Source organism: Leptinotarsa decemlineata, unplaced genomic scaffold (genome assembly GCF_025532065.1).
Source record: "Leptinotarsa decemlineata unplaced genomic scaffold, Ldec_3_MD MMD2_tig00078422_RagTag_RagTag, whole genome shotgun sequence".
Lineage (NCBI taxonomy): Eukaryota > Metazoa > Arthropoda > Insecta > Coleoptera > Chrysomelidae > Leptinotarsa > Leptinotarsa decemlineata.
In genome coordinates this window covers 7,939,496-7,954,051 of record NW_027412747.1, presented here as the reverse complement: position 1 = coordinate 7,954,051, position 14,556 = coordinate 7,939,496, and the positions used below count along the sequence as shown (strand labels likewise).

The 14,556-nt window shown below is 33.6% G+C and overlaps 1 protein-coding gene across 2 annotated transcripts in view; it reads right to left on the bottom strand.

Moving 5' to 3' along the window:
* The window catches only part of LOC111508229 (uncharacterized), a 34,047-nt gene that overhangs the window by 8,777 nt on the left and 10,714 nt on the right, over nt 1–14,556 (bottom strand). Inside the window, exons 5-6 of one of the 2 annotated variants that reach the window (XM_074186358.1) lie at nt 13,909–14,018; nt 13,620–13,829 (exon numbers count right to left, since the gene is read on the bottom strand). In XM_074186358.1, coding sequence (XP_074042459.1) covers nt 13,620–13,829; nt 13,909–14,018 — 320 coding nt within the window. The remainder of the gene's footprint in view (nt 1–13,619; nt 13,830–13,908; nt 14,019–14,556) is intronic. The other variant, XM_074186359.1, reaches the window with a different exon arrangement.

Genomic DNA, 14,556 nt, shown 5'->3' with positions numbered 1-14,556 from the left:
AGCTCAGCATTCTTGGATTATTCTTTCCTTCAGTGGCTTTATTGAATCAGATTGCGTCGTCTTTAAAACAACCTATTTTAAGTAAGTGGCCCAGAGGAAAAAATCTAGAGGAGATAGGTCCAGGGATGTGAGAGGCCATTCAGTAGAATCTCTTCTTCCAATACATTGATCAGCATAATTATTATCTAACCATTGAATAACTGGAACTACAAAATAATAAGGTTCCCCATTCTGTTGAAAATGTAATACATTTTCTTTCAAAGATAAATTGCCGTGTATGTCTCTGTGATTCTCTAATTCATGAACTATCCGAGGTTCGATAGATCTTTCTAGCATGTGATCATACATTTCGCCATTTACATTTTCTTCTATATACAGTGTGTAACAACGAAAACCTAACAGAGCCGTTTTTGAATATAAAAAGTAAGATTTTCAAAAAAGCTCGGACACGTCGATTTCTAATTGAAGGGGGACACCTTTCAGACTAATCAGATTTTTTGTAGTACGCACCCCCTCAGAGAGGTGCGTCCGACGACCTTTATTTAGATGGGGAAAGTAGGTCGAGTGGCACCTTGTTTTAAAGGTCTTTCGAATACCTTCACAACTCTGTTAAAAGAAAATTTTTGTAACGATTAGTTTTCGAGATAATTTGAAGTTAAAATTGCCATGTTGATAATACATTAGACAGACCACTCGGTAACTTGTATGCCTAAATAAAAAAAATTTTAAGCAGTTCTTCTTATCAATTTTTTGTTAAATAACAACGTTCGATTGTTTTGTTGAAACGGGTCGTGTATTGTTATTTGTTTAAACATTTCTTTCACTACTGCCGAAAGGGTTTCAGTTATTGCTTCATTTTTTGGCAACGACCAAAATGCTAATAAAACATCAATTTTATTTAACGAGCAAAAACCTGGTAAACACCTAAGCAGAAATCACGTTCTGGATTTGGTCACAAAATTCAGGGAGACAGGTTCGGTTTTAAATGAAAAAAGTGATGTTCAGAGAAGGGTAGTGAATGACGATAATGCGATTGTAGTGTTTGGTCAAGTCATCGCCAATCCCAGGTTAAGTACCAGAGGTTTATCCGCAATGGCAGGAATAAGCCATATGATCGCATGGAGAATCCTTAAAAACCACAAATACCATCCTTACAAAATTAAACTTGTTCGTGAACTCAATGAGGATGATTTTGACCGAAGACAGGAGTTTTGTGAGGGCATGAGTGAAATATTAATGCAAAATCCCGAACTGCTTTATAACATCTGTTATTCGGACGAAAGCTTATTTTATTCAAATGGTTGCGTGAACCGTTACAATTGCCGTTATTGGTCGGATGAAAACCCAAGACAATACGCAGAAATACATACCCAACATCCCCAAAAGTTGAATATCTGGGCCGGAATATTAGGCAATCATATTATAGGTTCATTTTTCATTGATGGAAATTCAACCGGTGATTCTTATTAACAACTTCTTGAAGAGGCAATTCAACCTTCATAAGTAGGTGCCACTCAATTTACCTAAAATGTAATGGTGGTAACCAACCCCATCCCCCGGAGAAATCTCCTCGTAATAAACAAATAATTCGACATCAAATGGACACGTATTAGCAGGTTGTCATAAAAAGCAAAAATTTATTTTTTTTTATGAGAGTTCTGAACGTAACTTGCACCTTAAAAACAATTTGATTTATTTTAAAAAGAGTTGAACTCAATGCAAATACCTTTAAAACTTCAAATTATCTCGAAAACTAATCGTCACAAAAATTTTCTGTTGACAGAGTAGTAAAGGTATTCGAAAGACCTCTAAAACAAGGTGCCACTCTCCTTCCCTATCTATCCCTATCTATTATCGAGACGAATAAAAAAAAAATAGAAGAGGCGTAAAATATTCAAGTCTTAATATTAATGCTACAATGGTAAAAATAATGTTTTTGAAAATTTACTAAATTAATAATAGAAAATAAAATTTATTCTGAATGAATTCTTTTATTTGATGAACCAAAACTTACTGCATCGAATGTAGCTTTGAAGAGTACCATTGAAGAGCATATCTTAAGAGCTTTCAGATAATGTATCACAAGTAGGTGGTTGCCTTTCAAAAATATGAAGTTGTGGTGGCTGGGGGCAAGGGTGTGAGAGAAAAAACAAGTTAGTCATCACATCATTTGTTTCTCCCTTTGTATTATGAAAGTTGTTTTCAGCGATTTCTTATATTTTATTTGATTGCTCAGAGATAGACCTTGTAAGTTTTCAAATTGTCACCCTGTGTATGAAACCGGCGCCGACCTACAAACATACCAAATCAACGATATTTCTAACAAATCATTGAGACTTCCCTCTCGCAAAAACTATTGCATTGTTGTCAGTTATATGGACGCCTCATAATCGCTCACATGTATGAAAAATATACGGCACAAGTATACGCGTACCTCCCGAGCGCCACCAAAATAAAAAAGACTCAACTAGAATATACGCCAATACATATAATTTTGACAATGAAATTGATAAATAGGCGCCCATCTGAAATTTTGTCAGATGGAAGATAGGGAACCTCTGAACTGCCTGGCATGGTGAAACAATTCGGCGTCCATATATGGACGCCTCATTGAAACCGGACGCCCGATTGATAGAAAATTGTAAATGTACGGAAGCTCTATTGATAGTTGGATATATATATATATATATATATATATATATATATATATATATATATATATATATATATATCAATCTGGATAACAATGTGTGATATTATGAATCATATACCTAAACCACTATATCGCTTTACGAATATTTAAAAATGAACTATTACTAAGAATTTTGGAGTATGAATAGTACAACTATGATAGCGTGTCACTGAAATATTCCTCAAGGTGGTAATACGGTCTAACAACCAAAATATTTTTTACAGCTTTTCTGAACTGCTTAAGAGGTATAATGTCTTTAATTTCATCAGGTAAATGATTGAATATTTTGCATCCATTGTAAATGAATGAATCTTTAAATAAAGTGGAAGTCGGTCTCGGAAGTTTAATATTATTGTCTTGTCTAGTAGTGTAATGAACTTGGGGTGACCCAAATCTGTCAATATGTTTCTTTATTAATGTAACAGTTTCAAAAATTTATAAAGCCATTACTGTTAGAATTCCGAATTGTTTGAATAAAGGTTTGCAAGAGTCGCGATAATTAGCTTTGGACATATATCGTATAGCACGTTTCTGTAAAACCAGAATACTATTAAAGAGATAACTACTGCAGCTTCCCCAGAATGCAATACCGTAGCGCAAGCGGGATTCGATTAAAGAATAATAAATCAATTTTGCCGAATGCAAGTCTAATTCCTTGGCTACCAATTTAACAGCAAAACACCCAGATGATATGTTTTTCCTTAATGCTGAAATATGTTCATCAAATTTTAGCTTACCATCAATAAATAGTCCTAAGTATTTAGTATATCCCTTACTTTCAATGCTACTTACTCCAATATTGATATCATTAAGCGTACATTTGAAAGTAATTAGATTTGTTTTTTTAATATTAAAAGAAAGTATATTACACTCACACCATTTGGAAATTTTGGATATATCTTCAATGATTATTTTATTTAAATTCTGGAGAGACGGACTGTGCCAGATGATGGTAGTATCATCGGCGAATAAAGTGAATCTACCGGATATATGTATACTTGTCAAATCATTTATATATAATAGAAAAAGAACTGGACCTAGGACAGACCCTTGTGGAACGCCGGATCTAATTGTTTCTAATGAGGAAGATTCTGTAGACTTGACAATTTGATTTCTATTTAATAAATAGGACTCAATCCACTGGTATGAAAGTCCCCTAAAACCATAATAGTTCAGCTTCTGCAGCAGTATTCTATGATCAACACAATCGAAAGCCTTGGAGAAATCACAGAACACTGCCGCAACTACCTCACCCTCATTGATTTCAGTATAGATATCATATAGTAGGTTAAAAACGGCATCGATTGTATTTTTATTATTTTGGAAACCAAATTGTGAATTGCTGATGATATTATGTTTGTTGAGAAAGTTTATGATTCTTACTTTCACCAATTTTTCAATGAGCTTAGCAATAGCAGGAATAAGTGCGATTGGACGATAGTTAGAGGGATCATTAGGGTCACCTCCTTTATGTAATGGTACTATTACTGACGTTTTCAATTGTTCCGGAAATATTCCAGTGTTGAAAGATTGGTTTATCAGGTGAACGAGTGTTTCAAGTGCTTCATCAGGAAGGTTCTCAATAATACTTATGGAGATTTCATCAATCCCAGTTGTTTTTTTATTTTTGATTATAGCTACCACTTGTTTTAGTTCTTGAAGTTCCGTTTCATGCAAGACAAAGGTTTCTACTACTTTGAATCGTTCAAAATTCTCTAGGGGATCATCATTTGATGTTATGTTTTTTTTTATATTACCAGCGACTGAGCAGAAATAATTATTCAAAGTATTAGGTGAAATAGGTAGATTATTATTTCTAGCCGATTTTCCTCTAAGTTCGTTAATTATTTTCCAAGTTTCAACGGTTTTATTATCCGATTCGATTATTTTATTTTTATAATGGCACTGTTTAGCCTGTTTAATTATTTTCCTATAAATATTTCGATACTGGGAGAAATAGTTGTGAAAACTTTCATCTTTGGTATATTTTCTTAAATAATGCAAGCAACGCAAATTTTTTTCTGATATTTTAATACCTTTAGTAATCCAAATTTTTTTCTTCTTAGTTTTAATTTTTCGAATTGGAAATGATTCGTTGAAGACATATAAAAGGGAGTTATGGAACTCTGAGAACTGAATATTTTCATGGAGTGAAAGAATCTTTCCCCAGTCGATGTTTGAACATTTTTTATGAAAATTACTGTAATTACTTTTACTAAATATTCTTCCTAACCTATGATTCTTTTGATTCTTGTCCAAGCTAATATTTAAGGTACACATTATGGCTTCATGATCAGAAAGGCCTGAAGGTAATACTTTACATGATATAGAATCATCATTCATATTAGAGCAGATGTAATCAATAGTTGATTCTGAATACTGTGAGATTCTTGTTGGCGAGTCAATATGCATCATTAGGTTATATGAATCAAGGAGATTATTCAAATATTGTGTTTGATGGGAAGTCTCACTGTAATTAATATTGAAGTCACCAGTTGATATCACAGTAGAAGAAATTGGTAACTGATCAAGAACCTGTTCCAAATGATTGAAAAACTGGTCTATATCAGAAGATGGAGCCCTGTAAATGCATAAAATATATGGAAAATAATGTTCCCATCTGCCATCTTTTTTTATGCATCCCATTAGTGAATATGACATAATCGATTTGATAAAAACACTAAAAAACTCGGGTGCATTTGGTTATGCACCTAAAAAAATGTGCTCATGAGTTATCATATCCGCTGCATCACATCATTAACCTGTCACTAGAACATGGGATGTTTCCTGACAAACTGAAAATTGCTAATGTTGTACCAATTTATAAAAAGGGTGATAAAAATTTGTATGAAAACTATAGGGGCATTAGTTTGCTTTCTAGTGTATTAAAAGTATTTGAGTTGAATATCAAAAATCATTTAATTTCCTTCCTTTCTATGAGTAACATTCTCTCATCAAACCAACATGGATTCACAAAGAATAAGGGTATACAAACAGCTTTATGTGATTTCAGTGAACACATTATAAATGCTCTTGATTGCAAATTACACATTTGTGGTTTATTTATAGATTTTTCAAGAGCTTTCGACACCGTGAACCATGAACTACTGCTACAGAAATTGGAACGATATGGCGTGAGAGGGACTGCTCACAAGTTATTTAAATCATATCTGCAAGGCAGAATTCAAAGAGTTATTGTTGACGTCACTGTGAGTGAGCCACGGAAAATAGAGCAAGGTGTCCCTCAAGGATCTATACTCGGACCACTTTTCTTCATCATTTTTGCGAATGACTTGTTTCACTATTTTCAACAACTTTCATCAGTACACGTGGTAACATATGCAGATGATACAAATTTCCTTTTAGCAGAGAAAGACTGGGCAACTCTATCAGATATTACTGGAAAGGTATACCAGCAAATTATAACATGGGCAAATAAAAGTAACCTGAAAATATAACTAAAACTGTGCTGATGAAATTTAATATGGTTACAAATGAGTCCGAGATTTTCAGTATATATGAGGATGATGATTTTCATGTAGAATCCTCTGAAGAAACTAAATTATTAGGCATCACAGTTGATTACAGACTCACCTGGACACCACATATCGACTCACTTTGTGAAAAACTACATAAAAATTGTTAAGATTCTTGTCCAACTACTGTAATGTTGAAATCTTGTTGAGTCTGTACTATGCCACTATTCATTGTCATTTGCGATACGGGATTTTGAATTGGAGTACGGGATCGTCCGTGGACAGGATTTTCATATTACAAAAGTCGGCAGTTCGAATAATTGCTAAACTTGGATAGAGAGTCATGCAGGAGCTCTTTCAAAAACCTGAAACTTCTTACGGTTGTTGGGATATATGTTTATGAATTATGTATTTTTGTTTATAATAACAAATCAAGTTTTTTATCGAACAAGCAAACTCATTATTATCCAACTCGCTCTGGAAATTTGCTAGTATCTCGATCACATCGAACAGCCCTCTACCAGAAAAGCTATCTTTATCTCGGACCGAAAATTTTCAACAAATTAGACGTAAATATAAAGGCAGCTCCTAATATAAATATTTTTAAATCAAGATTGAAAACTTTTTTAATTGAAAAAAATTGCTACTCCTTGGAGGAATTTTATCGATGATTTTATCCCTTTCCATGTTATTTGTTTTTTCTTTTTTTAAGCTGATGTTTTCCTTGTTATTGAATATTGGAAGATATGTTTTTTCATCTTTTTTTCCATTGTACCTTTCAACAAGTGAAATATTTGATAATAAATATAAAAAATAAATATATGTAATAGTTTGAAAATGTCCTTATAGGACGAATCTGCAGTAACGTTAGTTACAAATAATAATCAGTATCATCAATTTATTAAAACAAATATTGAACGAAATTCAATTTATTAGAAAGGTATCAAGTATCAAGAGGAAGATTGAAGTGGTTTAATCTTCCACTTGAAGATGATCACTTGGTGATTGAAACACGTTTCGAGGTGTTAAAAATAACGCTGGGATTAAACTTCAGTAATATTCTGTGAAATTATTTGAAGACAATTTAGACACACGTACCTAGCAGAGGTATCTATGGTATGAATAAGGATAATATTGTATGTATTTAAGTTTAATTTTCGTCTTGAAAATGATCACTTGGTGATTGAAATACGTGTCGAGGTGTTAAAAATAACAGTTGGTGTTGGGATAAAACTCCACTGATATTCAGAAGGTCGCCTGTTGATTTTTGTTTCCAAAAGCTATATTGATGATCGCTCAAGATGTTAAAGCCTTCCAAATATTCAAGGATATGGCGGTTTACGGTTTTCTCCATGATTTTTGATATCACTGATAGCAAAGTGTCTATAGCTATTTGGAAAATTTTTCTTGCCCTTTTTGGGAATAGGATGAATGCGAGCAATCTTCCAACAAGAAGGAAAAACCCATTTCTTGTAAGACAGGTTGAAAAGTCTGCAAAATACTGGTGTGAGTTCATATGCGTACTTTTCAAGTACGATGACGGGCACTTCATCAGGACCAGACACCTTGTTCACATTGAGCTGTTTCAAAATTCGCCTGACTAGACGTTGTCGAAAAGCAATTTCAGACATTGTGAATTTTAGTGTGGGAATAGTGGGTGGTGCCTATTCCAGAAAATCGACTGTGGAGTAGGACGCTAATTGTTCTGCTAGTAGATTTGCTTTTTCTATGGCTGCTGTTGCAATTGAACCATCCACTTGTGTTAGTGGTGGAATTGTGGATTTTGTGAAGTTTTGATTAACAGCTTTAGCTACCGACCTGAAGGTTCTAAACCCGTTGGGATTGGCAAGCAGTTCTCTGATTGCTCTTTGCTGTGATTTATCCTAAGTTTGCAGCTGTTGCGAGCATTAACAAACCTAGTTCGGTTTTCGGTACTGGAATTTTCGCGCCGCTGCCGGTAGGCGAGATTTTTGGAGACGACAGCTTGCCAAAAAGTGATACTTTACTGGAATAATTTGAATGTTTTTTTTCATGATAATTTTTCATCACTATATATTCCTTACAATTTAATTGAATTAGTATAACTAATTGAGTTATTATCAGTAATTATGGGTTGTCCGATGCTTCCGGGTTTATTAGCCGTGGTCTGTAGGTTTTTATTCTTGACGTTTCGTCTGCTACTGCGGCAAACATCAAAGGCATTGCGGTGCGTTTGCACTTATAATGGGACTAGGTATCAGACGGGCGACTGCTCCTGTACCTGAATGGTCTGATTCTTCTTCAATTATTGGTAGAATTTTTTTGTTATGAAGTGCCGGTATTCATGTTTTGTCCAAGTTCAAGCTTTCTTCGTTATGGTTGAAATTATTCTTCTGTTTATGTAACCTATAAGAAACAAGACCAACCTCTTTTTTAGACAAAGGAAAGACAGAGTAGAAGCTGAACAAATTTATACCCTCAGAAAAGTAGAAACTCACAATAGTCTTAAAGTAATGCATTTTAACATTGGAGGCATAACTAATAAAGTTGCAGCTCTCGAAATACCGCTGAATTCATATGAGGTAGATATATGTTGTATTTCCGAGCACTGGCTCAAGTCTAATGAAATAACATCTCTTAAATTGGAGAAATTTTCTTTAGTTAGCAATTTTTGCCGAAAGGACTCGAATCAGGGAGGAGTATGTATATTTATCAAAACCGACTATATATCTACTTCGAACACTATCGTTTATTAAAAATGTATTGAGAAACACTTTGAAGCAACTATTTGTTCAATAAAATTGAATAATTCTAACGTTAAAAGAAATTTTAAAGTTTTTATAATAATTGTGTATAGCGATGTAAGATTATTCCTTGATAAATTGTATGAGCTGATGTGTGATGTATATACAAGTCGAGATTACTTTCTTATTTGTGGTGATTTCAATATCAATATCCCTTCATCCCTACATCAGAGGATTATCGGAGAGGATAAGAAGAATTGGTTCCGAGTACAAGATCAGAACTTGCTTCAGATCGGGTAACACTATCCGTAGCAGCCTCACGAAAACCAGGCCACCAAACGCGGACTGCGATTCCAAGAATTGCATTTACCGGATACCCTGTGAGTGCGGAAAATCCTATATTGGTGAAACTAAGAGGCCATTGAATGTTCACATTGCCGAGCACAAGAAACACACACAGCGAGGGGAAACCAGCAAATCAGGAATAGCAGACCATGTTTGGACCCATCAACACAACATCGAGTGGTCCCAAGCTGAGATCTTGCACAGAGAGGAACATTGGTTCAGGAGAAAATTTAAGGAAGCCGCATACATGTTGTCCAACAACGTATTCAGCCAGGCCAGCGTAGATATACGAAACATATGGAAACCCATCATCAAACGAAAAATGACCAACTCCCGCCAAAACGGTCATCTCTCACGGAATCAGTGAAGCGGAAAATGGAAAGTAGAGAAAGTGAAAGTATTTCAACGGCCTATAAAATAGTCATCTCTCGGAGGAATCAGTCCAGTCATCACCTGAAGACGACTGTAGATATCAACAATCGAAACGTCGTGAACTAACGTGACTTGGAATCTCTACACTTTTTATTTTTTATTATTTTCTTTTTTCATTCCTTTAATTTTTATTTATTCAATTATTATATTTTTACTTGTAGGTTATTTCACTATCATTTCATTTCAGGTTTATTGTTGCTTAATATAATTGTTATTTTCAACTATTCTTCTTAATTATCCTTTTTTACTTGTTTCAGGGATTTCAAATCATTTTATATAGTAGACAATGGAAGTCCGAACTAGTGAAATTCATCAATATATTCCATATAAATGACCAAGTAAACGAACTTATAAACTCGTTCAGTGAGTTTGGAATGGAAAATCATGTTAATCAAGCAACACGTATCACAGGTAGAAGTGCTAGCTGTATTGATTTTGTTTTCAAATCTCACTGGACAATCTACGTTAATCAAAGACAATCACATGTCAGATCACACATTTCAGATTTGTCAGTTCGATGTACTTATTGGTGAAAATGAAACTGGTCATAAATATATAACTCTTTGAATATCAATGATAAATTCAATAATTTTTTTACAATATTCAACTATTACTATGAAATAGCTTTTCCACTTAGAAAAATTGAAACTAATAAAAAGGAGAAAAAATGATATTCATCCGAGATGAAAGAACTTCACAGTATGCTGTGTGAAATGGCAACCATAGCAAAACATTGTTCAGATGGAGTGATACAAACTAGATATAAAACTTTGAAAGTTTTATATAAAAATAAACTGAAAGAGGCAAAATTCACCTTTAATAATGAAAGAATACGGAATGCACCCAATGTAATGAAAGAAAGTTGGAAAGTGATAAATGAAGCAAAAGGGATATCTTCAAAATCGACTGTCCAACGCATAACCGGAAGTGCAAGAACAAATGACTTGGAAAATATCTGTAATCTTTTCAGTAACCATTTTATGAATATCCCTAGCCCTAAACCTAATCTTTCTGAATTTAGATTATCTCCCAACCATAATTTCACATTCTTTCTTGGACCAACAACACCCAAAGACTTCCAGACTATATTATGAAAACCACACGTAAAGAAGCTCAAGGCATAGATGGAATTTCCGGGAAAACTATAAAATATGTCAAAGAAATAATAAGTACACCATTGTTACATATTATAAATGAATCTTTCAAGGCAGGAATTTACCCATAAATATTGAAAACATCAAAGTCAATCCCGATTAACAAAAATAAAGGATGCAGGAAGGACATAACAAACTATCGAAATGTATGTCTTCAGACACATTTTGCAAAAATTTTTGATGCCTCATTTAACTGTTTGGAGTCTATCGGGACATACGTGTCCCATCCATGTATTTCGTGCGCCTAGTGGTACAAATAGATCCCGTTTTTCCATTATACATAAATATATCAGTCTCTAAACACACACTATACAAGTATTTGTTTACAAGTGGTCACATAACCTCACAGTTTGCTGGTGAAGTCCGTCTAGCCAACACGTGCTTTGCGTTCCACTATATTCTGAAAAATTTGCAAGTGTATTATTGCCCTAACTGTATTGTGTCTGCTCTCTAAGGTTAGTAATAACCAATGCACTAGTTTTCAATGATCGTGTACTAATAAAACCTGTTGAATTTCATTACTTTAGACTGTGGGACACCTGGGTCCCAGCAGGCATTTTGAACGGGACACATTTGTCCCGGTGGTTCTGTACAACAATTAGTAAAATAATATTGACACCAAGAGAACTTGAAGAAAAAGCTAATAGAATTATAGAAGATGGTTTGAGTGATGACGATTATGACCCATTTCATTGTGAAGACTCATCAGATGAAAATTATTGTCCCTCAGAGAGCGATAATAGTGAAGATGATGAAAATTATTGTTCCTTAGAAAGCGACAATAACGAAGATGAAATTATCGCTGATGATATAAATAATGATGATGAAATTAGTCAAGAAGGTAATGAGACAATCGGAAGTGAAAACGTAGTGGCACCAGATGGAGTAGTATTTTGGAGTAGCAGCAGTCAACAATTTTCTCCCAGAAACTCAAAATATGAACAATGATGTTAGTTATCTGATAAAAATCAATAATAAAAGTATTGAACAAGTGAATTCTACCAAATTTCTTGGAATTATTATGGACTATAAGATGACATGGGAGGAACACATCAATGTTCTTGCGAGAAAATTAGGCACTATGTGCTTTATAATTAGACAGCTACAAAGAACAATTTCGTTGGAAGTATTAAAATTGGCATATTATGGACTTGTTCAGTCCCTATTAACATATGGTCTTATGTTTTGTGGCAATTCAGCTCATGTGAATAAAATATTTGTCATGCAGAAAAAAATTATTAGGTCCATGGTGGGAGCCCATTCGAGGACTTCATGCAAACAGTTAATTTCACAGTTACAAATTCTTACACTGCCTTCACTTTATATAATGCAAATTACTATAAATATAAAAAAAAACAAGAGGCTTCAATGTTATTAAATAGTTCTATTCACAAATATTCAACTAGAAAGCGTGAAAATCTACGTCAACCTTTCTCCAGACTAACGATTGGGTAAAACTATTATATTTATCGAGGTATAAGGTGTTTTAATCGTTTTAAGGAACTGTTTGGCCCAACTCAAGAATTGTCAAATCTAAATTGCTTCAGGAACGCTCTTTACAAATACTTGGAAGGAAACGTATTTTATTCTTTAGATGAATTTTTGATGTAACTGTATGTGCATTATTATATTATCTTATATTATTATGATCAGTAATGTACTGTTATTTTAATATTCTGTGATTGTACAATTGTTCCTTCATTTATGATGAGATGGTACTTCTTTTCAATATATACTTATTTATGTTTGTATTTTTGTAATTTTTATTATATACTCATTTTGTATTTGTATTGTTGTAGCTTGTAGGTTCTATTATGACTAGTTCAATAAGTTTATATGATGTGACTTTTATACATTTGTATGGACTTCGGTAATGAATAAATTTGATTTGATGAAGCCAAAATGTGGTTTTGTAACAAAAATTTAAAATTGAACTGAAAATTCAAACAATGTCATTGTCAACACGCTCGTCATGCCATAGTGGTAAGAGTGTTAACCGATTGAGGATCACAATTGACGAAAAATTAAATTGACACTTGCACTTTGAAATCTTACGTTATTGTTTGGGAAGTACATTATTCATACTAAGGCTGTTCATGAGTGTAGTGAATATTGAAATTGAAAATGGTGCGGTTTTCATTGTTCCATTGTCACCGAAATATGGAATTATTTTATGGGTAAACGAGTTTATTCAACAGAAGAGAGCCCTGGAAATACTGGCTGATGCGCCCTACACAACCTTGTAAACGTATTTTTATTACTTTGGCATGATGCTTCTGCCATCATTAAGAAACCCTTGATTTAGACTAACTCTTTCACAGAAAAAGTCTTTACATTTTTACATTTTAATCTCTTCAGCATGCCCCTCTCAAAAATAGAAAACCAGTTTCAATAACTTTAAAGAGCTATCAAGCATTACCTCATCATTACTCATCACTCAAGATGCATATTTAACTAGATTTAGTATCATATCATATACTCACTTTTTATAAAATTTTCTTTCATTTTTTCAACATTATTTCTTGACTCTTTTATTCAACCTTCGCCCAATATTCATAAACATTTTTACATTTTCAACTTCAATTTTACTGATTATTTTTATAATTCGCCCAATTTCTTGTGATAAATGTAAACAATACAAGTCCTAACATTTCGTAACTTTTCAAACAATTCTCAACAGTAAATATCTTCATATTAATCCATTCATTTATACCTTCACTAACAGCTTACTTTTACAATCTCAATATCAATCCCAAATATAACTTCATTTTACACAATATCTTTGAAGATGACTTACCTTTTGTGACAAAATTCCCACAACCTGGGTGGTAGAGGTGGAGGTGCAAATTGTTTGTTCTTAGATTCTAGAATGAGATCCACAGGGTTTTCGTATACATGAGCAATTGGTTGGGGTGTTACTTGTTTTGCTTCGAGGTCATCTGGTATTTCTTCATATATCCCAGAACACAGTGATATGCCTGATTCATTCCTGGGAAGGCCGGTACTACTGTAACAGATCAAAGATTAGATGAGTCCAATAGAATAAAGGGATATTATCATGCATATTTTATCGCAAGTGAACTCACCAGGTACGTTCATTCATTATCCTTAGATCCTGAGAAGAATCGTCTGCTTCACTGCTTCCAGGTGTATTTGTTATCAAAGCTATTCCGATACTATTCATGCTCTCTGTGTTCTGAAATGAGATAAATCAAACACTTAACATCTGATAAACCATACACAAACAAGTGATTGAAGGGATACAATCTGATATGAAGGAGGTTAGAGCAGGTGTACCTCGGAGAATCAATGTTAGGGCATTTATTCTTTATAATATTTAGGTGTTGGGATTGGCCGATACTTGATGAAAATTCATAACTTATTCAAGTAACACTTTATCGTGAACTTTTTGCTGGATGATAAATAAAATCGCAACACGTTTCACTATACAATAGCTTCCTCAAACTTTTTTTGTAATATATGTTGAAATAACTTTTGTTTCCTCTAATCGAACTATGATACCAATTTGTTGATTGGAAAGGGGAAAATTTAAGGATAGTCTAGTTTTCGGAAAGCATGTTTTTTGGCTTTTTACTAGATGCAGAAGCATCTAACAAAAAACGTGGAAATATTCTAAACATAGAAATAAATAAATTAGATGTGTAGATCTTGCCAGAAGTTTCTTTCAGACACAAACTAGAAGAAAAATTCTACCAAAACAATCACTTTCAAAA